The 27118-nt window shown below is 42.4% G+C and overlaps 1 protein-coding gene across 1 annotated transcript in view; it reads left to right on the top strand.

The window, feature by feature from the left end:
* The window catches only part of LOC306764564 (NACHT, LRR and PYD domains-containing protein 3-like), a gene marked incomplete at both ends in the record, with an annotated part of 40395 nt that extends 23049 nt beyond the window's left edge, over nt 1-17346 (top strand). The window contains 9 exons of the mRNA XM_079251738.1: nt 1524-1570; nt 1668-2214; nt 2573-2613; nt 2693-2733; nt 7070-7083; nt 7777-7991; nt 8107-8381; nt 8559-8672; nt 17200-17346. Coding sequence (XP_079107864.1) covers nt 1524-1570; nt 1668-2214; nt 2573-2613; nt 2693-2733; nt 7070-7083; nt 7777-7991; nt 8107-8381; nt 8559-8672; nt 17200-17346 — 1441 coding nt within the window. The remainder of the gene's footprint in view (nt 1-1523; nt 1571-1667; nt 2215-2572; nt 2614-2692; nt 2734-7069; nt 7084-7776; nt 7992-8106; nt 8382-8558; nt 8673-17199) is intronic.
* Nucleotides 17347-27118: the final 9772 nt, after the last annotated feature.

Consider the following 27118-nt stretch of genomic DNA (forward strand, 5'->3'; position numbering starts at 1 on the left):
TGCCAGCCCGATGCCTCAGAACAGCTGATCAGCTCCTTCTAGAGGTACCGAGGTCCAGGTGGAAGCTCAGAAGGGACAAAGCATTTGTAGTTGCTTCTCCAAAACTGTGGAATTCTCTGCGGCTACAAACTGGAGAAGCTGCATCGCTTCCAACTTTTACATCGCTACCAACTTCTCTTTTTTCCTTTTTATTTTTTTTTTGTCTTGCCCAGCATGTAAGCAGGCAAAATGGATTTTCTGGATGCTGTGTTCTGCTGGGCAAATTTACTTTGCCAAGGGAAGCATCATAGATATAACGCCCCCCTTGATATTCTGGATTTTAATTTTATTTTTCTATTTATTTTGCATAATTGTTTGTATTACAAAGTTTGTACTGCTGGACCGGACCGGAGAGGACAGAAGAGGGACAGAAAGAGAACTGAAAAGAAGAGAAAACAGAAAACGCCTTGTAGAGAGAAAAAAAGAGAGAAAGAAAAAAGAAAGAATGAGAAAGAGAACAACCTACATACATTTGCATGTACATAAGCACACATACACACCCGCTTATATACACACATCTGTACACCTATACACACTGGAGTCCTGTTCCCCCTGCGGGAGGATGAAGCCATCAGCTATCAGGAAAACCCAGAGCTCACAAGCTAAATCAGACACAGAGGAAGAAAACCAGCCGTTGTTAGTAAATGAACCTGCAGGCGACTCAGTGACTGTGTCACATGCAGAACCTACAGAGTGGAACGTGTTCAGAGAAGAGTGATCGTGCCAATGTGGCCCCGCCCACACAGTGTGGCCCCGCCCACACAAAGGCAAGAGGAAGACCCGGAGAATCCCGAGGCTCGAGCAGCTGGTGGCCGTCCCCAAGCACAGACCCCACCCACCCCGCTCCGGAGCCAGCCATGCATCCACCCAGCAGAGCCCCCCACGGTCAGGGGGAACAGGCCGCAGCAGGCCAGGACCGGCCACCCAGGGCAGACAGAGTGTGGGCCACAGGACCCCAGGAGCACAAAGGCAGATTCTGCTTTTTATTCTCTTATGTGCTGTTTATTGTTTTTGTTTAAATGTTTTAATTTCTTTTACTTTTGATGGCTTTTATTGTTTTATCTTTTATTCCTTTAACTTCTATTGTTACAATCTCACTGCATGTTTTTAATGTTCAGCACTTTGTTGCAGCTGAAAGTGCTGTATAAATAAAGTCGAGCTGAGACAGTCAGGAGGTCTTCAGCAGGGAAACAGTAAAACCTGCAGGATGGCAGATCTCGAGGACCGGGGTTGGCGACCACAGTTGGCACAAACACTTAAACTTTAGATTAGTTTAACCACAAGAGTATAAAGAATGATTTAATGAAGCGAGGGAATCAGTTGAATGTGCACTTAAAGTGGATATGGTCTGCTTGGGTGAATATGCTCAGATGTTTGTCTGCTTGTCTTCTCCCTGTGGAACAAAGTGCATTTCAGGTCCATGTGACGTCCATGTTTGCTTGTTGAAAGAAACAGTGCTGCTCTGATTCCTCCCTTCCTTTCAGGGTGGAACCTGCTGGAAAACAATGGTTGAAACCAGGTCTGAGGAAGTGTGAGTTAGATTTTCATTGTATTCATCTGAAACCATCTTCACGCTGTTGCATCAGAGTCAGTAGATCAGTAACTTAAGTGTTCGTTCTCTCCGTCAGATTCTTGTCCACTCACTATCGACACAAACACAGTGAACAAGAGCCTCAAACTGTCTGACGGCAACAACAAAGTAACTTATGTGGATCAAGAACAGCCTTATCCTGATCATCCAGACAGATTTGACTTTTGGCCTCAGCTGCTGTGTGAAAATGCTCTAACAGGTCGCTGCTACTGGGAGGTTGAGTGGAAAGGATGTGTTCATATATCAGTGAACACCAAAGAAACCAAAAGGAGAGGAAACCACAGAGACTGTGTTTTTGGATGTACTGATCAGTCCTGGAGCCTGAAATGCTCTGATGGTGGACATTACTCAGTTTGGCACAACGGCAGTGCAACATCTGTCTCCTCCTCCTCTTCTTCCTCTTCCTCTTCCTCTTCTGCTTCTACGTCCACGTCCTCTTCCTCCATCTCTAACAGAGTAGCAGTGTATGTGGACTTTCCTGCTGGAACTCTGTCCTTCTACAGAGTCCCCTCCGACACACTGATCCACCTCCACACCTTCCATGCCACGTTCACTGAACCTCTGCTTCCTGGATTTGGGTTACGGTCTGGTTCATCTGTAGACCTGTGTTCAGTTGAGTATAAATAATCTATTTTTGTTAGATACCAGATATTTCAGCTTTAACATGCAGTGATTCATTTCCAAAATGAACCAGTCTAAGTTGTTCAGTCACATTTGCGTCTCTGCATAAGTTGTGATGTTGAATGGTAACATCATGTCTGTTTGAAATGTCAGAAAAATGAATTTAAAACATCCTTTATTTGTTTTTTTTGTTTCAGGATAAGAAACATCTGACTGAAAGTGGCAAACGATTTTTTAGGTACGAGCTGCTGAGTAAAGAAAGAACTAACTAACCTAAACATGGCCTCAGAAAACAGTTTTAACTCTTCTTTATCCTTCCAGTGTCAGTGAAGGAACGGCGAAAGCCTCCAGAGACCAAGCATGTAAGCACTAAAGCTGCATCTCTTTAAAATCGATGTTCTGCATCTACTCTGAAGTTGCTTGTTTTTATTTTCCTCTCAGGTGGATCTGACATGCTCAGGGAAGACACGAAGTACATGGAGGTGAGACATGACTATTTCCCAGTGTTCCTCATGGATTAAAGGCCTGTAACACTGCGAAGGACGGAAAACAAACGTCCTCAGATTTATTCATGTCCTTCCATTACAGAAAAGGCAAAATTCACAACAGTTATTCCAATAACTGTAGACTGAAAATTAATAACAAATCAACCTGAGCTGAATTAGAATTTAGTAAAATGAGACAATGCTTTTTAATTAAGCTGAGCCAATAACAAGAAAAAACAAACAAAATGAGGAGCAGTGGACCGGAATACCTGCCAACAGGTGAAGAAGTCTGAGTGACACAAAATATTTGATCGCTTTTAAAGAATTCTTCAACAGAATATGAGTTTGACGTAAACTACATTAGTTTATCATGTTTAATTGCCTGTTTTGTTTGTCTTGAAATGTTTCTAAAGAGCCACAGTTCAAAGGCAATGTCATGATTTTTATTAAGTTTATTTTTGTCAGTTTCTCCTTATTTCAGTGACAGCTGTTTATTGTCTTTAATGGGACGGAATGAATATTACTTATTAAATATCCATATGCACGGACATTTAACGGATATGACTATGAGATCAGAAACCCGCCATAATCTGAAACCAAAAGAAAACGTTTTTTATGTGTTTCAAAACTGAAAACCTAAAAATAAAGTTTTGCAAGTTCGAAAGTATATTTTGAAACCTTGAAAGTTTTTTTTCTAAAGCTTAAAAAATGTTTTAATGTCTACATTTTTTTTAATGTTAAATCAAATTGTGTACTTGAATTATTATTTTACATAAAGTCCCTCATCGATGTTTTACTCAAGCTGGGCTGGTTTGCATGCAGTAACTGCATTTCCTATAAGTCATGTAAATATGAAAGTAAGGGAACGATGAGCACCTGGCCTGGTTTGGTTTCATGGTTTTCATTCACTGTTCAGTAGGAAGCAATGCTACTTTGATACCTCATAAGCTAACTGCTAACACTGACGTTTTCATAACAATGCATTATTATCATGATTTGTGCCAAAGTTTCAGCTTTATTTGATACTTGAAACAATCATTTATAGTAGAGACTGTTCACCGGCATCATGTGGCCTGTGGGAAGTTACAGTTTTAGCGCCCCTAGTGGCCAAAACATACACGGTATCCTTTTAACAGATGGCTGCTAAATCGGATCTGACTGCATCAAGCAGAAATATGAGACACATTTCCTTTTTTTTGTTGTTGACATGCTATTTAAGGGCTAAGTGGGGTTTATATGTGACCTGAATGTCTTGCTTCATGATTGATTTTGTTATTTTCTCATAAATTGCTCATATTTTATCCTGTATTTCAGCATCTGGCTAACTTCAAACCTGAAGTGGTAACTCAACATTCACGAGTCTCATACAGGTAATGTGATGGCACTCATGCTTCTGTTAAAGGTATCCAGGTGTCCATGTCCAAGCAAATCCTTCTAAACATGACTTTTTCTGTATTCATTACTTGTATGTTGAAGCAAATGCTTCAGTGATTCAGTGAGTCATAGGCAGAACCTCTGGCATCTCATCAGTTTGACCTGACGATGTGTAGGATGTTGATCTTAGTTTCATACATTTATGGTACTCCAGAGCATGTTTACGCCTACGTTGGTGCAGGAAATTGCTCCTGTTGCTGTCTCCAGTAACAGCTTTATCTCATCAGCTTTTCAGAAAGCAGCTGTTTGTGCCTTGTCCAATATTTTGAAACCAAAGTACACTACCAGTCAAAAGTTTGGACACGCTTTTCCATTAAATCCTACGGGGTAACGTGTCCAAACGTTTGACTGATAGTGTATCTCCTGACGATGGATACAACTCTTGATTTTTTTTAAATTCATTTCAATAGAAGAGTTCTTCTGTGTGTCCAGGTTCAACTTCACTGTGTTCTGCTTCACTTTCTGACCTTACTCTGTCTATTTTCACAACTTCACAAACCTTTAGAAAAGGGGGGGGGGTTCGATGAAAACTAATCACTCAAACCAGCCCCATTTCCTCATGGAGCCTCCAGTTGTTCCACTAATGCAGCTCAGTTTTATTTAATCCAGACTGAGTCAAGACAGATGTGGACAGTCTGATCTAATTTGAATCGTATCTCTGGCTGAAATAAGTGGGACAAAAGGCAAAACAAGGTTACTGTTGTTCTGGTGGATCCGGTTGTTCAAATGTCTCCAAACGTTGGCCAAACTGCAGGAGTTAGCAGAACAGATTGCAGGAAGTTGCCAGCAGACCAAATAACGTAGTTGTGCCTTGTAATAGTGTATTCCACTTTCTATTCTGTGTTTTTTCAGGAAGATATTTTAATTCTGTATAAATGTTTGGCAAAAATAGTCTGATCTGGTCTTTCCACTTTACAGATGGATGAACTTTGACTATGTGACTTTATCATCAGCCTGAAATCAGAAATCGTCAGACCACATCTACACATGACCTCACCACAAAGATAGAAGTTTACCCTTACTTGCGCAGTAACCATTGAGCTAAATAACCATCCCATCACCCTGCGTCTGATTGGTCAACTGCTAGGAGTATTTGTCACGCATGCACATCAGCTGCTTTCTTCATAGAAACACAGGCAGAAACGATAAACAAACCAACCAAAGTAATGACACTGGAAACAATGTCAACATCAAACATGCAGCCGTACAAGTTCGAGCCTGAATGGGACCCAATAAACGAGTTGGAACAACTCAGCAACCCACAGCCACGAATGCAGCAGGACATATCTGGTAAATACTCGCTTTCCAGCTAAAGTCCCAAAAAAAGTTGTTAGCTGCTTTTAACTCGACTTTTACAATCGGTCCCTGTAATAGGTGTACATGTGGCAGATGTACCACAGTGCCAGCTACTTTATTCTTTCATGTAGCTTATCACCGGGATGTTGTAAGTCTGATCAAAACAGAACCAACATTTTTTTGGCTGCTTCTGTTTTACTAACTCCAACATGCGTTTAGGGGGATTAGAAATGGTGCAGCTCATTTGTCTAACGAGTTTTCACTATAACACTGTAAAAAAAAACTCGAAATAAAAAAGCCCCTTTTAATAGACTGCAGTGTGTACAAAACTCTGCTGCTAGACTTGTGACAGATACACCTGAAACAGCCAATATTACCTCTATTTATCTGACCTTCACCGGCTACCAGTCCAGTTTTGTACTGACTTTATAATATTTGTTTTGGCGCTGCATGCACTCCATAGTCAGGTTCTGCAGTATATTGCTGGCCTGAAATGACCCTATACCTTTTGTTTGGTTGACGCTGTGGACTCCTGAAGCAGTTGAAGTATATTTTGTTTAGGAAAGCTTTTGGTTGATGGTGTAGTTGTTGTTCTGTTGTGCTGTAATCATTTACTCATTTATGTGCAACGCTTTGTGATTTTTATCTGCAAAAGGTGTGTTCTGGGATAAAAATGACCAAGAGTCTGGATGGGTTAGAAAAAGATTTGGTAGGTTTTTTTTAGAATGAGACAAATAAGTAAACAGCTGGAAATGAGAAGAATGAACCTGAAAAAACCATTTAGAAGACGAGCATTCAAATTTTTTATTCAGATCCTGGTCCGTTTGCTTGTAAAGTCTGCTTCGTTTAGGGGAATGTGAATTTGAATATGCATTTACCCACAATGCAACATTACATCATATGCAGGAAGGGGCTTTGTTTTTTTAGTCCACTTCCTGTATTTAGTCCACTTGATACGGGCCGAGACCTGCATCTGTAGACGTCTTATTTGGTCTGAATCAGAATCCGTTTGGCGCATTCACATTTACCCAAACAAAGTGGACTTTCTGAGCAAACGGACAGGTGATGTGAACGTGCCCTCAGTTACCCCCACAACTGAACCGAGATCCCAATCATATCGAGTCTAGTGGACTTTCCTGGTGTAAATACACCCTTAGTTTTTATTTTTTTTTGAGGACACCTCACCACCTCAGTATATAAGCAGAACAAGGCCCCTAATTATCAACAATATGAGATCAATAATTTGACATATTGTCTATTAAAGAAAAAGATGTACGAAAAGGCTGGGCGGCTTGGCGACTGTATTTAGTAGGTTTTTTGAGGAATTAGTGTTGGGCTAGGTAATGTTGGGGAGCTAGCAAGATGTGAAAGTGGCTCCCTGTCTTGGCTCCTCCCCCTCTGATTTATCTCCTTGCGTGATTCAAGGCTTTTTTTTTGCAGCTTTTTCCACCAACAATTTTCTCTTTCTCGGCTGTTTAGCGGGAGGATAAAATAAACCGAGCCGGGTCGGGAAATCCTACCTGCATTTTCTCAGCCATGTTTGCCTTCTGAGTTTCTTCTTCACGACTTTGTATTTTCATCCTAACACGCTGTTTATATGCAGGGTGAGGCTATCAGGTATGCGGTGCTGGAGGGGGACTTCACTTCGGTCCGAACGTTTTGATTGATCAGAGTTTTTACAGATTTACAGTAAACTGAGGGGTCTAACTATATTTCTTATTTTTCATGATTACAAAATGTATAGACTTCTATCAGGACGAGGAACCACTTCACTCAGAGTAAAAAAACAATGTCTCTGAGCAACGTTACCTACTATAGCTTTCATGGTAGATGCATTTCGGATATTAACTTAAACTGATGTTAGAACTCATTCCATAAAATATGTCATGCTTGAAATATTAAGATTGATAACTTAGGAACATCGAAAATCTGTTATTTGATTTAAATAGATTTTAATATTTCATATCACATAAGCAGAGTGAGGCCAGATTTTGCCTGGAGGAATGGTGTTCAGAGAGTCCTGTTTCAACCCGCCTTATCAACTGGCTCTGTTTATGTGGAATGCACCTCCTCCTTAGATGAGTCAATATGACTGAAATAAGTGAAACTTTCCTGTAATCCTGCCAGGTGCTCTGCTGCATACATGCTTAATGCTGCAGCAATGCAGTGGTGCAAAAAGGTCCCCCTTGAACAGTTCCCAATGTTCCCAACATCATTCAGGCTGTTTAAACCAGTATTTACAGTGTAAGACAACCATTAAGAAGTTTTTTTCCCAACATTGTTATCACTGAGTCCTCCTGTGTCCTGCAGGTTCATGTGTCCTGGTCCAGGTGAGTTCCAGTGCAGTCTGACCAAACTGGTGTTCATCATGACTCGGGAGGCGGAGCTCCTGTATAGGACCATCCCGTGGCCTGACCATCTCCTAGAACCGGCTGGCAAGACGCCTGCAGGGCTGCTCTTCAACATCAAATGCTCTGAAGGGGCAGTCTGTCAGCTCCACCTCCCACACTGTGAAACAAAGGATGGTGAGCACTGCTGTCCCAAATGCTTCCAAAAGTTGTAAATCAGCTCAATAACTCGATAAGTGACAGAATATCAGGCGCCAAAAAGCAGAAGTTTGGTACTTTTGTATTTTCACAGCTTTGCGTATTGGTGGCCTGCTGTCTGTTGCACACATCGATGACGATGATGGTAACGGGATGAGCATCCTGGAGCCACTGAAGATCACAGACACACATGTAGTCGTGAACACCCTCCACCTCTCTTCTTTCGGCCTCCTCTGGGATTACATCCTCAGATTTCTGAATATCCAGATTCCGCTAAGAGGTCAGGTGCGGCTGTTCCTCAGACCTCCAATGAGAGGGCCTTCTACACTCTGTGTGTTTTTGCTGCAGGACAACATCCCTCTGCCAGAGGTAAATCTGGGAGATGTCCCTCACAACTGCTGTAAACTTGTGTTTTAGAGCAGTTCGGCTGTTTATTCCTTATGAGTCATAAAGTTGAACCTTCATTTAAATACATTTTTTTTAATAGTTATTAGAAATATTCATCCTATGTCTTCACTCACACTTTTTAAAATGCCATTGTCTAAGGTTTCTGCTCAACATGCTGATTCAGAGCACATCAGTGGCTTTGACTGTCTTCTCACTGCTGGTCAAAGTTACAGTGTTCACTGTGAACCCAAACACTTGGAGATAGATCCTAAGGTAAGCCACACTGCAGCACACTGGCTCATTAAAGCTGGGGTAGGTAATGTTGGGGAGCGAGCAAGATTTGAAAGTGGCACCCTGTCTTGGCTCCTCCCCCTCCAATCAATAATCTGTTTGAGACACGCCTGGCGTCGAAGATGGTGGATCCGTCTCGTAGCTATGGAAACAAATAGCCTCTGTCACCACAGTGGCTAATCATTACGTTCATCGGCAAAACATACAAATTTGTGTTACTGTAACTTTAAAAAACTGACGATAATATATTGTCCGAACCACACCGTCCTCTCTCTTTTTCTCTTTCTCGGCTGTTTAGCGGGAGGATAAAATAAACCGAGCGGGATCAGGGAAATCCTTCCTGCATTTTCTCAGCCATGTTTGCCTTCCGAGTTTCTTCTTCACGACTTTGTATTTTCATCCTAACACGCTGTTTATATGCAGGGTGTGGCTATCAGGGATGCACTGCTGGAGGGGGAGGAGGGGAGCCGGGAGAAGAAGCTACGAAATATAAGAAATAAACAACTCCATTTGGGTCTGAACATTTGGATTGGTCAGCGTTTTTACAGTAAACTGAGGGGTCTAACTATATTTCTTATTGTTCATGATTACAAAATGTATAGACTGCTATCAGGACGAGGAACCACTTCACCCAGAGGAACATGTCTCTGAGCAACATTACCTACCCCAGCTTTAATGCATTTCTGTTAACAGAAGATTCACAGTTAAGTACTTGAACTTTACACCAGGCTGAAGAAAAAATGCTCATATTGGTTTTCAGAGTGTAGAGTTTTACACAAAGAGTGGAGCAAATTTTCATCCAACATTTCGAGTTTTCCTGCATACAGTCCCAGAGAAGATGACTTTGATGGTCCGAACGCAAGACGGAAAGGAAGTTCAGGAACACAGTTTCTATCTGGGAGGTAAAGCGTTCACACTTCACCGTATATTGAATATGCTTTAACATGAGGTATAATATGTTCAGAGCTGCAGCATTGTTCCACTCTGAATGATAGGAAAACTTGTTTTATCCTCAGCTGAAGGCACTGGTCCCTCTCTGTCTGGAACTGGGCGGATTTAGGCTCAGATGACACCACACACTCCTCCACTATGACACACAACATTCACCAACCCCTATGCATTTGACTGTATCTGTGTTTTGCAGCATGATGTTTCATACGACAGCTTACATCATGTGCCTGAATTGCTTCAAGTCCCTGCTTTCATTGCTGTTGTGCTACTTTTTCGTTGTTCATCAGAGATCTATTTGAGATGAATGGTCAGAATTTGAGAAATTTGACTTTTTGGAAACGAAGCTACTTCTGAACACTACCTGAATAATAATGGATTTATATCTTTGATCAAATATTCATCATTTAACCACATCCATTCTTGGTGATGGTACACATGTAGCTACTGACAGAAACATGACAGCCAATGTGCTCCAACGGCCTCTCTGACAACCACAGAAACATTCATACTTACTCATTCACCAGTGATGCCCACACTGCAGTCCTGGGAGTGAAGTGTTTTACCCATAGACCGAAAGATGGACGGAGCCTCTGGTGGTTAAAAGTGCAGCCTATGTGGGAGTGCCAAAAGTTGCAGTTCCCCCCTCATCCACTAGGGCAGTGGTTCCCAAACTTTTTGTGCTCAAGGCACACCAGGTGACAAGTGAAAATCTCCAGGCACACTTTTTGTGCCAAAAAGCCCCTTAAGAACATGTGTAATCACTTGTATTATGTAAAATATCTGTCATCATTATTTACTAATGCCAAATAAAATGTTGTCACCCATCTCTGACTTGGCACGGATGGTTGATGGTTTGCTCCGTACAAGAAAGCGCTCCATTTTCCCTCTCGTTTTGCTTTCAGGATGAATGTGTCACAGTCCTATAATGTCCACCAGCGCATATACGTGATCAACCAAATTGGTAGATTTCTTTAAGATTTATTTTTCTTTTGCCTTTTTTGTAGTTTGCACCTGTATTATTAATTAAATGCTAGCTAGGCAGCGATATGATAGATTATCTATTATGATAAAAATAACTGCAATGAATTGTTACAATATCACAAGGCACACCTGCACTTGACTCACGGCACACCGTTAGGGAACCACTGCACTAGGGCCTCCAAAACAGAGCAAATCCCCATAGACTACGATGTTCAAAAGACCAACTTCATAAAAGAAATAAACATGTTTACAGACTGGTAAAAAACATTTTAGGTTTAATAGGTCAGATTTACCTTCATGACAACTGTGGGGGGAGTGAATTTTTGTCTAAGTCCCCCGTTTAGAAGTATTCTCAAAATTCAGCATATTTATAATTTCTATGGATGCATGATTGACAGCAAAAACACAAAATAGATGACACATTGTTTATTGAACACTTAGTTGGATTGACAGATACCCGATCTCCTGCTTCATGAAGGAGGAATGTAGAACAACCGCGGTTTTTAGCCGGTTAACAACGTGACTTATCTTTAGCCCGCTTACCTCTGTTAGCTGGTTAGCTCCTGTTAGCTCCGGGTTAGCTCGGATAGCTCTTAGTTACAGAAAGCTCGGAGTTCGTGAGATGTCAATCATCCATGACACACTCACAGCCCCCCTCTCAGCTGAATTCCCCTGAATTAAGATTATACACAGTCCAAAGCCAATGTTCAAATGCTGTGCTAAAATAAGTGATGTGGTTTCACATTGAACCTGACATAAAAAGAATACATCTTGTCCTTGTCAATGACATTTGACTTCATCTTTAACTGATGTTGAAGGAAAAGCTTAGACTCTGGGCATTGCTTGCGGGTCTTCTTGTACTGGGATTTAAGACATTATAAAAATACTCACAGTAATCCTTTGCAATCATGCCCTTATGATACCTCGACTTTAAACCTCTTACTGCATGATGGTATCAGTGGGCACTTAAACACTACTGACATTTAGCTTCAGGACTTATGGAAGTTAGTTCATGAATTTGACTGTCTATTTCCTGGTTGTTTGTCCAGATTCTCTACAGGGAAATGTTCGAGTTAACGTCAAAGCGCCAGTGCAGGTGAGGCTGTTATTTGTATGATGATCTTGGTAAAAGCTTAGTAGAAGGAGCAGAAGACTCCTGAATACAAACTGAACAGTCTGATGGTGAGATGGTGTTTAAAATCTCCTCTTTCATTCAACACCGTCCTGAACTTTTACCAGAAACCAAAGATCAAGAAAGTCCTCATCACCATCCTGGATCAGCTGGATACAGATGGCTTTGACAGGTTCAAATTCTTCCTGGATGATGATTTGTGGAATATCACAAAGAAGGATTTATCGGACACAAAGAGGGAGGACGTTGTCACCCTGATGCTGCAACGTTGCAACTCTGTGGAGGCGATGAGGAGCATATTAACAGTCATGAGAATGACCAAACTCGTAGAAGAGCTGAGAGAACTCGAGATAAGGATGAATCATGAGTGAAAAATCATTTCATACTGGGACACATCTGTCAGAACATTTACTAAAACAGCTGTTCTTGTTCCGCTTCTGGTTTCCTCCAGGATATCCCACATATCACCAACTATTATATTTACCACCATAAACAAATGGGGTGACCTGAGATAAGTTCTACTGTAGAAATATTTGAGGTTGGCAGATTTATAGATATATTTTTGTATATACAGACTATATGCATGTAAATATCTGTGATGTTTACTTTACAGTAAAAATAAATACATATTAAAAATGCATTAAATGTGTTTGATTTGGCACTCGGCTTTCATTCAATTCAACTTTATTTGTACAGCGCCACTTCACAACAATGTTGTCACAGGGCACTTTACATACACATCATTTCAAGCCAGTTCATACATCCTATAATAATAGATCCTATAATAATATATATTCCTATAATAGAAACCAACTAATTGCATCGAGTCATGACTTCGATCCAATCTCCCATCCTGAGCTGCAGTCGCTGCAGGCGACAGTGGGAAGGAAAAAACTCCCCTTTAACAGGAAGAAAACCTCCGGCAGAACCCGGCTCAGGGAGGGCAGCCATCTGCCTCGACTGGTTGGGGTGGAGAGGACAGGAAAGACAGATCAACATGTACAACTGCACTTATTCAGGAAGACCTGCGAAAATGAGAAATAAGTTAGAGACGGCAATATTGGCATATATTTATACATTAATATATTAGAGAAATAGAGCGAGGTACTTCTCAGTGCATCAGGTAACATCCCCATTGCTACATAAGTAATGGATGGCTAGACTACCCATAACTATAAGAGCAATGAGCAGAACCTGGACAGTTGGGTCCCGTACATGCAGACTCCAACTCAGGAGATGCTCATATCCTAACTATAAGAATCATGGAAAAGGAAGGTTTTCAGCTCGATCTTAAAGGTGTGGAGGGAGTCTGCCTCCCGAACCCACGGTGGGAGCTGGTTCCATAAGAGGAGCCTGATAGCTAAAGGCTCTTCCTCCCATAGTACTCTTTGAGACTCTGGGAACCACCAGTAAACCTGCAGTCTGAGAACAAAGTGCTCTATTGGAAATATATGGAACTATAAGATCTTTTATGTACAATGGAGCTTGGTCATGGAGAACTTTATATGTAAGGAGAAGAATTTTATACTTTATCCTGGATTTATCAGGGAGCCAGTGTAGAGAGTCTAAAACTGGTGAAATATGATCTCTCCTGCTAGTCCTCATCAGAACCCTCGCTGCAGCATTTTGGATCAGCTGGAGACTTTTCAGGGCATATTTGGGACAACCCATAAAGAAGGAATAGCAGTAATCCAGTCTGGAAGTAATGAAGGCATGGACTAATTTTTCTGCATCTTTCATCATTCAGCATCTTTTTCATCATCTTTCTTTTACATATCCTATTAATAGAGATGAATTGATCAGGTCCAGTACAGATGTATTGATTAAGAAACATATTTCCTTGAATAATCTGGTTGGGATGGGGTCTAAAATACAGGTTGAAGTTATAGATGAAGCCATTATGTTGGTTGACTCGGAGAGCTGTACAGGCAAGAAACAGTCCAAATGAAAATCAGCTTCTAAAGACGTCTCTAAGGCTGCTGCAGATGAAATAGCATTAGTAGTGTTAAAGTTATTACTGATTTCCTTCCTGATAGAAACCATTTTGTTTACAAAGAAACTCATAAAGTCATCACAGCTGAGGTTCAAAGGATTTTTAGGATAGGAGTCTATAGATTTTTAGGTATTAATAGCAGCAGGGTTGATCAGCAGCACGTTCTCACTCTCACGTGTCACTTTCAAGATGAAGTGTAAATGGAATGGACTTGTACTTATATGGCACTTTTCAAGTCATGGCGACCTCTCAAAGTGTTTTACACTACTTGTCATATTCACCCACTCACACACACACTCGTACCCCGAAAGGCACATCAGGGCAACTTGAGGTTTAGTGTCTTGCCCCAGGACACCTCGGCGTGTAGTCAGGGAAAGCCTGGAATCAATCTCCCGACTTTCCACTCGAAAGACAACTGCTCTTCCTCTTAAGCTACAGCTGCCCCTTGAAGGTGTCTGGCACTTTTACTTTGCTCCTAAAAGTAGATAATGACTCTGCAGCTCGTTCTACCACCCGGGAACTGCAGAGGAAAACAAGTCTGGCTACTGATTTTGCGCCATGTTGTGGTGGGAGCACTATACATCTTTCACTCCCTCTCCACAGCATAACTGTGTATGGAAGTGTAGCTCTGGATAAAAGAGGGAAGGTAAACAGGAGCCATTAATTCTATGTGACCTGGTCCAGGTGATGCTCACACTGGACTGTGTGTCTATCTATTGACTGTATGTTAATCTGTGACACTACTCACCTGGAGCTGATCTGGGAACCTTGGTTCTCTTGTAAGATCATCAGGTAACTCCACCAAGATGGCTTGGGTACTTGGTATCCCTTGAAACTTTGGCATGCCTTTCACCCTCGCTACACCACCTGGACGTGTTGCTAATGGTTTATGCTGGGCAAACCATACAAACCCTCTTACTTGGTTTTCAGTCTCAGGTGAGAACTTTGATATTTCCTCCAAAGTCTTTTGAATGCTGGATGAATGCGTTTTACAACTGTGATGTTTTACTCCCCCTTTGTCACTTTTACTGAATCGTCTCACTGTTGGTGTGTTTGTGCCAACAACCATAGCTGTATTATCTTTGACAACTGGATCAGGACAGGCAAGTACAAGTGCATCAGTGGTCTCTGTCACACCAACATCAGGTTTCCTTAAATTTCAGCTTGAGTGACAAATAGCCATTATATGAGTAATTAGTAGGATTGAGCCCCTATATTTTTAAAGCACTGATCAGTCTCAATGGCAGGTGTGTCAGATATCGTCATAAAACGATCAGTAGAGTAAGGTGACTTGAGAACCAGTATTAAGTATGGATTTTTTGCGTAAATTCCTTCAATCTGGACTGGTACAGCAGAACTTGGGCCAACTTAGCCTTTCAGGATAGTGTCTTCCACTACCTCCTCAGTTTGATGCTCTTGGAATGTGTCTTTACTTTAAGGACACTTGGCAGTTCCTCTACTGGGCCCTGTAGTAGTTTCCCAATTTCTGAGTTTTATTAGTCATTTATTGACTCTTTGGAGGTTCTCAACCCCATCACACTCTCTCACATAGCGTCCATCCTCTCTGCATCTATAACAAAAGATCCCAGGAAGATTGGTGTTCTTTGAATTTTGAGAAATCAGGCGTCTTTTATATTTAATTTTAGTTGCATTGTCAAGTTTGGGACTTGTTTCAATTTGAGCAGCTGCTGTTGAAACTGTTGCAACTTTAGGACTATTCATCTCAGATTTGAGTTCACTGAGCTCTGTCTTGAGTATTTCAACCTCCAGATCAGTCTTACTTTCAGGTGCTGGCTTGGGGATTGAGGCAACCAGTTTTGACATGACTATGTTTTTTGCATCAGTTCTGCCTTGTAACATATCTTGCCCTTCTCTGAATTCCTTCAGAAGATCATTGAATGAAGGTGGCGGTCTAAGTTTATGGGTCATGCATATGCTCATTGCAATCTTGTTATGTGGTAAGGCACCTTGTACAACTTGTTCGATGGGAAGTCGATTCATGTCGGACAACTGCAACCCTCCTTTTCTGAAGATCCAGTGCAACACTGTCAAGTCTCAATAGGTGCGTGGAGAGGTTTTCACCTTCACTTTGAAACATTTGTCAGAACTTGACTAGGAGATCAGATGAAGTTTCAGTAGTTCCAAAGACAGGGTTGTTTCAAGAGCTTTTAGTCATTCACAATGGCATGCGGGTTTTGTACCCTGAGGAATCTTATATCAGCGGGAAAGAGAGATAAAGAGAGAGAGAAAGAAGCTCAGTGTATCAGGAAATGTCCCTCAGTAGTCTAAACCTATAGCAGCATAACTAAGGGATGCTAACCATCCCTAGCTATAGGACTTATCAAAAAGATAAGTCTTCAGCCTAGTCTTAAAGGTGGGGAGGGTGTCTGCTTCCCTAACACTAACTGGGAGCTTATTCCATAAGAGAGGGGCCTGATAACCAAAGGCTCTGCCTCCTGCTCGGCTCTTTGAGACTCTAGGAACCACAAGTAAGCCTGCCGTCTGCGAACGAAGTACTCTGCTTGGTATATAAGGAACAATGAGGTCTTTGATATATAGTGGTGCCTGGCTGTGGAGGGTTTTATATGTAAGGAGAAGGATTTTAAATTCTATTCTAGATTCAACAGGCAGCCAATGAAGAGAGGCTAAAACTGGAGAAATATGATCTCTCCTGCTGGTTCTGGTCAGGACTCTGGCTGCAGAATTCTGGATCAGCTGAAGGGTTTTCAGGGCATATTTAGGACAGCCCAGTAATAGAGAGTTACAGTAATCTAGTCTCGAAGTAACAAAAGCATGAACCAGTTTTTCTACATCACTCTGAGACAGAATGTCCCTAATTTTGGCTATATTACGTAAATGAAAGAAGGCTGTTTTAGTAACCTGCTTAATATGTGGACCAAAGGACAGGTCAGGGTCAAATATTACTCCAAGGTTTCTCACTGTAGCACTGGAAGCTAAAGTAATGCCATCCAGGTTCATTACAAAACCGGAAAATTTAGCTCTGAGTTTTTCAGATCCAACGAGAATTACTTCAGTCTTATCTGAGTTTAAGAGGAGAAAATTTCTAGACATCCAAGTCTTTATTTCTATGAGACAATTTTGTAGCCTATCGGGCTGATTTGTTTAATCTGGTTTAAAGGATAAGTATATTTGAGTATCATCTGCATAACAATGAAAGTTTATTCCATGTTGTCTAATAATTTTGCCTAAAGGGAGCATATAGCAAGGCTTTGACAGAAGCAGTCTTTAAGCAGGTTTGTGTTGTCTTTTTAAAATTAAAAGAAAAAGCATTCCAGTTTCAAATAAAGTCCTGAACTATGTGTGCCGCCATTTTGGACCTAACTACTGTGCACTGTCAGAGGCTGTCCAGTAAAAGATAAAAATCTTAAACAGTAAACAAGCAGCAGACTGCTCATCCTCTATCCCCCACTTCACTGTAACCTCATTACTAGTGCAGCGTTGACCATGGCAGAAGGATCCTCTCTCTGGCTCTCTCTCCTCCCGTCGGCATCGGTCTTGAGATGGCTGGTGGCACTGGGCCCCGGCCCTGGATGGATGCCTGGATGGGAGCCGGGGATCCTCCAGCCCCGGAGTGCTGATGCTGGGCTGCTGGGCATTGGGGGGGCAACTGGGGTACTGCCTCCTGTGGCACCTGGTGGGCTGGGCCTTGCCCCTCTGCCCTAGGGTTGTCCTGGTGAGGCAGGGGTGGGGTGGGCTACGGACGTGTCCTTGTCCTTGGGGTTCCCGCCCCTAGTATCGTGGTAGCACCGGCCCACGGCAGTGATGCTCTGGGCGGGCTGGGCCCGCTGGGTCTTGGCCGGGGCTCTGCTGGGGGGTAAGGCTGGTTCTGGGGTGAGGTGGGGTGCTGGCTCACTGTGCGGCCCGTGCTTCAGTGCCCGGTGGGCTGGCTTGCCGTCGCCCTGTGCTACTTAATGCCCCTACCTTGTCGCACTAGGAGGCGCCTGCCTGGGGGCTTCCTCTGCTCTGGGCTCGGGGGACGGTGGCTCTCTCTGCTTTGGCTGCCTGGGCTGCCTGTGTTTGGCCGGGCTTGCTGGGCCCTGGGGGCATTAAACTCCTCCCCGACGCCTCGGATCATGGTCGTGCTCCCCTTACAAGCAGTGTTAATTTTATTGACGAAATATTTTCGTCTTCGTCAACGACTTTTTTTTTTCAGACAAAAACAAAACATCAACTTCATAAACCCCAGCACGGATGGATGAAAACTATAACGAAATATACTGACAGTTTCGGCAACGAATAAAAACTAGACAAAAAATACTCGAAAACAACAACATCCAATCAAAACACAGGCTAATGTATGTAAAGGTGGGAGAAATGGAAAAGACATCCAATCAGAACTCACACCCAGGCATAGCAAGGCAGCAACGAAACAGTTACCTGGGAAGATGCTATAAACAGTTCACCTGCGTTTCGTGATGAGATCTTAAAACAATGATATAATCCGAAATGAAAACAAAATGTGGTGCTTTACCTGCTTTTTGCATTCAAACTAGTTCTGTCTCTTTCACAGTATTAATGTGAAAAATACCTGGAGTCTCCATGTTTGTTTGTTTTTTTTTCCATGAACAATGCCTGTTTTTTTAAGGAGAGCAGATCAAATGTTCCAATTTTATTTTGAGAAAAGAGAAAGGCAGAGTTAATAAAAAATAAAAAAAATCACCTAAGTAAAATCTGTGTTTGTATTAAAAGGTCAAATTTGAAAGTCAGTATTCAGACAAACTTCAAGCACTTCATGGAAGTTTTGAAAAATCATTTTACATTTTTATTTTAGTCAACTCAATCTACTGTAGTTTAGTCAACTATATTATTATGATATTTAGTCGACTAAAACTGGACTATAACTAAGGGAATTATGATGACTTAATTATGACAAAAACTAAATAACATTTTAGTCATAAGACTATGACAAAAATTAAATTCGAAATCTCATGTCAAAATTAACACTGCTTACAAGCACTCAGCTGATCTTTGATTGCACGATCACAGGTTGAACACTCACACGTGCACGCCCACAAAGCGCTCATCTTCCCATCTGCTTCCTACTAAATATTGCTGATGATTCTCAGCAGGTGTGTTTGATAACAGTTAGTATTGCAATTGTTATTTTATTAATTCATTTATTTATCCTTTTTTGTTTTGCATAATGTCACTATTCTACTTATATCGTGTTGTACTGCAGTACTGTAGTAGCTTATTTTGTTTTGCAAATACTGTGACTTTAGCAGCGTAGAAACGCCTTTCTCTCTCTCTCTTTCTCTCCCTTCAACTTCTTAAAAAAAAAAAAAAACTAGTGCAGTGTTGTATCCAGTGTTACTACCAGGATATGACCTGGTTATTACTCTGGTAATTATGGTGTATTACACAGCTATTACTTCTGTATTATTTTACCACAATTTTACTATATTATTACCAGGTACAAGTACTACAGAGTTTTCTATTCAGTTATTTGACATATTTTATGTTTGTGAAACATCCATCCATCCATCTTCTGCCGCTCATTGGGGGTCGGGTCACGGGGGCAGCAGCCTAAGCAGGGAAGCCCAGACTTCCCTCCCCCCAGCCACATTTACCAACTCTGCGGGGGGATCCCGAGGCGTTCCCAGGCCAGCCGAGAGATGTAATCCCTCCAGCGTGTCCTGGGTCTTCCCCGGGGTCTCCTCCCCGAGGGACGTGCCTGGAACACCTCACCAGGGAGGTCCAGGAGGCATCCTGACCAGATGCCCGAGCCACCTCAACTGGTTCCTCTCGATGCGGAGGAGCGGCGGCTCTACTCTGATCTCCTCCCGGATGACCGAGCTCCTCACCCTATCTCTAAGGGAGAGCCCGGCCACCCTGCGGAGGAAACTCATTTCAGCCGCCTGTATACAACCTGCCTGTTTGTGAAACATTTTAACAAAAGAAGCAACACTAACCCAACCTACATAAGAAATTAAAACATTTAATGGTTCGGGTCACATTTTCTGGTTTAGACATTTATATATTACATAAAATATTACTCAGTATCTCAGGAAATTACTAGATTGATATTCACTCCACTTTAACCAATAATCTGACATGATATGATGATAAACAGTCTTTAAAACTTTCCTAAAATTCCTGATGAGCAGATTTTTGTCTTCTGCCCCTTAATAGAAACCAGAATATCACATCACATGATAATAAATGTCTCTACAAAAATGTTACTTTTTTACATTTTGTTAAACAGACAAATAAAGACCTCATAAAATAAAAATGTGACTTTTCCAACCATTTTTTTACGGGTTGGGAATGGGAGGGTGAAATGTATAATTTAATCTTAAATCATTGAACTTGTTGTCTCACATGTTGAAAATAAAATCCATGATGTTTGTACATGAGATAAAAATCCCCTTCATGTCTCTGTCTCAGCCTCTGGCGGTCCTGTGCAAACACAAAGACATTTTCGTCTGTCCACCATGAAAAGTATGAATATGATGAAGACTAGAACAAGCGCAGGTGATGATGATGAAGACGGACGGATCTACATGAGCGAACATTTACTGGCCTCATCTGCAGCCTTCAGGAAGGAACCATAGAATTTATATTTCTGTGTGAACTCGGCTTGTTTTCTGGCTTCATCTCTGAGTCTCCTGTTCATGTCTTCTAGTCTTTTCTTGTGTCTTTCCTCCAACTCCTTCCTCTCTTTGTCGCGCTCTTCCATCATCCTTTCTTCTTTTCTCCTTTGTGAGTTTTCATGCGTGACTTTTTGCTTCTCGTACTCCTCTTGCAGACATTTGATCCTTCTCTCCTCCCTCTCTTGACTCTCTATCTCTTCCCGGAATCGTTTTTCCCACCACTCCGTTCGCTCTTTCTCCCAGGCTTCTTGTTTTTCATGCATTTCTTGTCTGAACTTCTTCAGCTGTTGTTCAGTGATTTGTTTTTCTGCCAGCTCTGACATGAGTTTTTGTTCGTCTTCCCACCTTTGCTGTTGTTGTTCTTCCTCCTGCTTTCTTCTCTGCCTCTCTTCCTCTTTTCTAATTGCCTGTTCTTTCTTTCTCTGTTGCTGTTCCTTGACGATGTTTTCTCTCAGGTCCTGAAGCTGCTTTTCTCTCAGTTTCTTCTCCTTCTCAGTGTCCTCTCTCTCTCTTTCTAGTCTCCTTTCTATGGCTTTCTTTTCCTCCTCATGTTGTCTTACCAGGTCTTCCCTCATTTTCTCCATTTCTTCTTCTTTCTCTTTCAGAATTCTCTGGAATTCTTTCTTCATCGTTGCTTCAGCCTGTTGCAGCATGTCATTGGTGAAACATCTGCCTCCGTTTTCCTTCACCATGGTGCGGATCTTTCTCATCAGCTCGCTGACTTGTGAGCGGTCTCCATCATGGTTATTAAAAATATGGTATCTTCCTCCACAGTCAGCCACCAGCTTCTTGAAGGAATCATCAGTTTCCTTTTCAATGTACTCTTCGATGTTCACACCATCATATTGCAGCTGATCTCCTTTAGTTAAAAGAATGATGGTGAACTTCTCTGAGTTCTTCCCAAAGGCTTTCTTGATGTGTTGTAATGTCTCCTTTTCCTCAGGCGTGAATCGACCGATCTGTATCACTAGCAGGAAGACGTGTGGTCCAGGAGCCAGCAGATGGATGCACTTCATCAGCTCATCCTGAACTTCTTCATGGGTCAAACTGTTGTCAAACAGACCAGGAGTGTCAACCACAATCGCAGGATGTCCATCCACTTCCGTTTTCTCTTTCCGGCATTTTTTTGTGACTGTTTTTTGGCTTGTTTTGGTTTCAAACTCTTTTCTTCCCAGTATGGTGTTCCCAGAGGAGCTTTTCCCACTGCCGGTCTTCCCAATCAGCACAATCCTGAGAGTCTCTGAATTCTGCTTCTCTTCATCAGCTGCACAATCACAGGACATCAGATTAGATTAAAATAAACAATAATAATTAAAATATATTAGATTTCTATTGTGTTTTATTGCTAAAGGCACTTGTCTCCATTATTCATCCTCTCCTTATTCATACACAGTGATTGTAACATATGTATAACCATAAATGATCTGGGGAGTGAAATGTGGCGACCAATCGGAACCAGCATCTTTTCCAACCACCACCAAACATTCGTCCATGTTCAGCGATGCCGCTGTAAGCAGTCATCTCCAGGGACGTGGAGCGATCTCTAGGGTTCGGTAGGCAGAAAGTCGCAAACTGCCCTGGACACAAAAATGATGATTTCAACGTGAGGGCAGGTAAGTCCCTGCTTAATCTAACACAAGATTGTAAAACACCATTAAAAACGTGCTAAACTAGCTAAATGATTTGGTAGCAGTCCCCAGACCAGTTTAACTTTGTCATGACAACCAGAAGCGTATGTTGACATTTTTCCTCAAAAGAAAGACGTGAACATTGTTCAAGCCTCTCTAGCAGGATCATCCCTCTGGTGAAAATGTCAGCCAACTTTGAGAGAGAAGCGTCAATTCACTAATTCTCTGTAAACGTATGTCAACCACGGCATCGTGCAGTAACGTAAAAAGACAGTGTAGCAATCTGCCTTTTTACACATATGATTTTATATAGTGGAACAGACTGTGCATACACAAACACACATCATTTAGGCGAAATGAGAGGTAAAGGCAGAGCAGAACTGTACCTACGGCCTCGACTGTACGCCGCAGGGTGAGTTGTGGAGCTTCTCTGTCTGGCCAGCAGGAGGTGCTGGTGAGTCACTTTTATTGAGCTATGAAAAGCACTACATGCCTTCAGTTTCATATTTATTGTTACTATCTATAGATTATAGGATATTATCATCTGATCAGATTATATTAATGATAACAATTATATAAAAGAAAGTGAAAATATATAAAGTAATGATTAAAATGGAGTGATTTCATGCCTTAGGTCGGCACTGCCTACACCTTCTGCACACCACTCATCTCTGAGTTTTCATCATGTGGATGCAGAGAGTGAGTTTCTGCAGCACCAGAGGCGAATCAATGCTATTTATGGTACATCATCACATCAGCTTTTATTCTGTTGTGTCACATATGACAAAATAGTTGAGGAAAAGGTAAAAGTTCAATACCAATTAACTATTTATCACTCCTACTCTTGACTGGTCACTCATCAGTCACACTAACAGTCACACTAATACTCAGAAAAGCTTTTAAATCTGGGCCCTGATGCAATAGTTTTGAAGGAGCAGCATCCAGTACTGCAGAGAAACTCCACCCATCATAGTGGAAGTCCCTGTTCATTAAGACAAGCTCAGCTGGTAGGGCAGCTTAGGCCTCTGTCCAGAAGAGTGGATCGGAACAACAATTAAAACCCTGTGCAGAACCTTCAGACTGCCGGGTCTGTGTGTCTGGAGCTGGGCATAATGCTTTATTGTCAGGGTTGCTCAATACAGTCCAAGCAGAACCATGATCCAGCAGATTTTCTGTGTCTCCCTGCTGCAACACACCAGATTTACAGAACCTTATAGGTTATAAATCTATTTAGTTCCATTGAGGTGTGTTGTAGCAGGAAACATTGAAAACCTGCTAGATTGCAGCTCCCGTAGGACTAGAATAACCCTGCTTTATCTCAACTCTCACACACACTCACACTCCACACACACATTTGGAGAGAGATGAATGAATGAACAAAGGACATACCAGCAGCAGTCATCCTGGCTTTCATCTCCATAAGTTCGGCCCATAGTCGAATGTTTTGATCCATTTGTACAGAAGCAAAGGTCTGGGTTGTGTAACAGCTTCTGTGGACAGATTGCATCTTCTCCACAGCATCCAGCAGCTCTGGGACCCACTGCTTCTCATTGATGTTAAGAACAATAGATCTTCTTCCACAGCTCTGCCAGAGTGCCTGGATGTCTTTATCTCCTTGAATAAAATGGACAACAGCCGGAGCTGCAGCATCTGACTGCACGGTGAACAGAATCACGGTAAAGTCATTGACTCGGGAGCTGAACATGCTCTGGACGGTCTGCAACTCTCCCTTGTCCTCATCAGTGAGGGGACCAACAGGTAGGACCAAGAGGAAGGCGTGGACCCCCTCAGGATCACAGAGGGAGACACAGCTGAGTGATTCCTCCATCGCTGCCTGCCGAGGTTTTCCATTTAAGGCCGGCATCTCCACCAGAGAAAGCCAACGTCCACACACCTCCCCCTGACGTTTAACACACTCTGATGAGCTGGAGACTGAACGAACCTTCGTCTGACCTAAAATGGCCTCGGCTATTAAAGTCTTCCCCGCACCTCGCTTCCCAAACACGACAAGGTTTAAAGATGGTTTCATTGGTTCCCACTCTGGCCTTCTTTTCTCTCCTGCGATGGTGAGGAAGGCTCTTTTGTTCTCATGCACAATGCTCTCAATCTTCTCCATCAGCTGCTGATGATCACGTTCCCGCATATTGTACCGTCTTCCCTCACATCCTCTGAGGAGCTCCTGCAGAGATGTGTTTCTTTCATCATCCTCATGTGTTTCAATCACCATCGAGTGTTTAAAGGCGTGCTGACCAAACAAACCCAGGGTGGACTTCAGACTCTGTCCATCCTGCTCTGTGAAGTCGGAAGGCTTGACCAGGACCAGCAGAACATTTGGTCCAGGAAGACGGAGACAGTATTCCATCTCTTCTCTCGTCATTTTCAGATTTTCTGGAGCTTTCTGAACTATCAAGGAAGTTCCTCTCCATTCTCCATGGACAACCTGGCCGGTCCTCCAAACATCTGAAAGGTCCTCGTCTCTTTTCTTCATGATGAACTTACAGAGTTCCCTCTTCATTGACTGGCTTGTTCCAAGAAGCATGATGCTGATTTCACTTCCTGTGAAGCAGCAAACACAAAAGTCAGTGGAAAAGACCCCTCGTTTGTCCCTGTAGGTCCTTCAAATCCCTTCCTGTCACTACGATCAGGAAATGGTGGGGGTAGACGAATGGACTAGAAATACAGGATATTAGTCCCTGAGTGACTCCCCGACCCTCAACACTCCTCCCTTGTAATGGGACATTACTAATGTTGGCATGTTTACATCTACCAACAAATAAGGCTTTCTTCTTAGAAAGATTTCCCTTTAATACCTCAAACATTAGCAGCGAGACAGATCATCTGTTTAACCAGAAAACTGATCAATGACTTTGTTTAAAGAAAAACAGCAACAGCAAGCAGCGAGGCAAGAATGACTTAGTAAAACAGCTGAAAAAATGTCATGACAAGAAGATTTCGTTAGACTCACCTCCAGATGGAGCAGATTCCATAAGTATGGGATTTCTGCAGGGCTTCACGCTCTGACAGATCACATGTCGTCCTTTGTTCAGGTCTATGATCTGTTTGATGCTGCTGAACAAGTTATAAGTTTGGTGGAAGTTCATCCACTGGAACATTTGCCTGCATTGTCTGATCATGTCCTGTAAAGGTGGGCGGCGTAAGGAGAGGAAGGTTTGATATGAACTCTGCTTTCTGCTTTTTGATATGATAAGCAGTGAATGATTAAAAGATTCTTTGCTGAAGAGTTGCAGGACTGTGCAGAGCCGCAGTTTGTGTTGTTCAGTGAAGTCTTCAGGTTGCAGAACCAGCAGGAACACATGAGGACCAGGAGAACACAGTCTCACACAGTCTTCTACATCTTCCCTCAGTTGGTCTTCAGACTTGCTGGCAGACAGCACATCTGGCATGTGAATAAGAACTGTTTCTGTGTTCTGAACCAGTCCACGCATTTTCACGCAGTGGTCCGGTTCTTCCTCAGTGGTGACTGCTGCCTCTCCCAGCAGCAAGTTTGCAAGTGAACACTGCTCAGACAGGCTGTCCCCCAACGAAACCAAACGCAGCTCTGACACTGAAATGATAGAAATGAAAGAGAACTGATGGACAGATGTGGCTGAACAAACCAAACTATTCCATCAATGTAAGTTAAACCAGGAAAAAATAGCGTGGTCTTCAGACTTACTGTTGGGTGGCAGGAATTGGAAGCTGTTCCTGCGTCTACGTGGATTCACTCCCTCAGGTGCTGTAAAGACGAAACAAAACATGCAAATGTGTTTCTTCAGACACACATAATATGTACAACTATTTTATAAACATACATGATGCGTCTCATCACATTTCTTCATTAGACATCAGATTCAGCAGCTCCATCCTGCTCAGTGGTGTAGTTCAGGGTGTACACGGCTATATGAAGTATACCTGCTACTAAACCCCCTGTGATGCTGCTTTTACAGTTACAAACATCCCTACACATGTAGCTACGTCGATGCTACATGTCGATGCTACATACAAGGTTACCGATGCTGCACTGGTGCCATTAGCCATCAGCAGCGTTAACTTTAGCCTGAACATAGACATAATAAAGACATATATGTCTATGAGCCTGTCTCTCACCAGTCTGTTTGCTGGTTTTGTCATTTAATAACTCTTCCTCCCTGAAACCGAAGAGTAGAAATTATGAGACAATGAGCAAAAATATACTGAAGGATGTTTGGGGAAAACTAAACAGTCGCTTTTTCAAAAACAGCATTTTCCTGGGCTTTTTTCCCTGTTTTTTTTTAAAAAGGGTGACAAATTGAGCGTATACCCACTTCTCAAAGGAACCACTACACCACTGATCCTACTCCCCATCTATTCCCCATCTCCTCTCCACCTCCAAACAACTTTCCCTCCAGCAATATTCATGAACTGTATGAACCTGTTTTTGACATTCTTACATATGCTGTGTTCTCCATCAGGCGCGACCATGACTGTGACATCACCACAAACAACATGACGGAGGTGTTTGTACATTAACCACTGTTGATGCTCCACTGTCTTGGTCAGAGAGGAGCTAATGGCTCTGTATCTCCATCCTTTCTACCTTCTCGGATAATTCCCCGAACTGGTCTTTGTACTTGTCTATATTTACCCCAGAGCCAACCCCATCACAGCGACCCGCCACATCAAGTGCAGTCTGGACAAGTTAGACCAGGGGTCGGCAACCCGCGGCTCTGGAGCCGCATGCGGCTCTTTAGCGCCGCCCTAGTGGCTCCCTGGAGCTTTTTCAAAAATGTTTTAAAAAATGGAAAAAGATGGGGGAGGGATATATATTTTTGTTTTGATCTGGTTGTGTAGGAGGACAAACATGACACAAACATTCTTAACGTTTCCCAATGCTGTAAAAATGTGTAGAATAAATATTAAATTTCATCATTTCTGTCAAGGAAGATTTGCGTCATCGCCTGCGACACATGTAGCCTGTCAGCAGGGCGGGAGGAGGCAGGTGGCGTTGTAAACAAACCAGCGGCTGTGTGATGGGACATGGATCCCAAAGGGAAAAAGAGAAAATTAACCGAGGAGAACAGAGGATTCAACGTTTCTTGGACTGAATCATTTACATTCATTGCCAATGCGGAAGGATTGCCTGAATGTTT

Source organism: Telmatherina bonti (assembly GCF_933228915.1).
Source record: "Telmatherina bonti genome assembly, chromosome: 13".
Classification (NCBI taxonomy): domain Eukaryota; kingdom Metazoa; phylum Chordata; class Actinopteri; order Atheriniformes; family Telmatherinidae; genus Telmatherina; species Telmatherina bonti.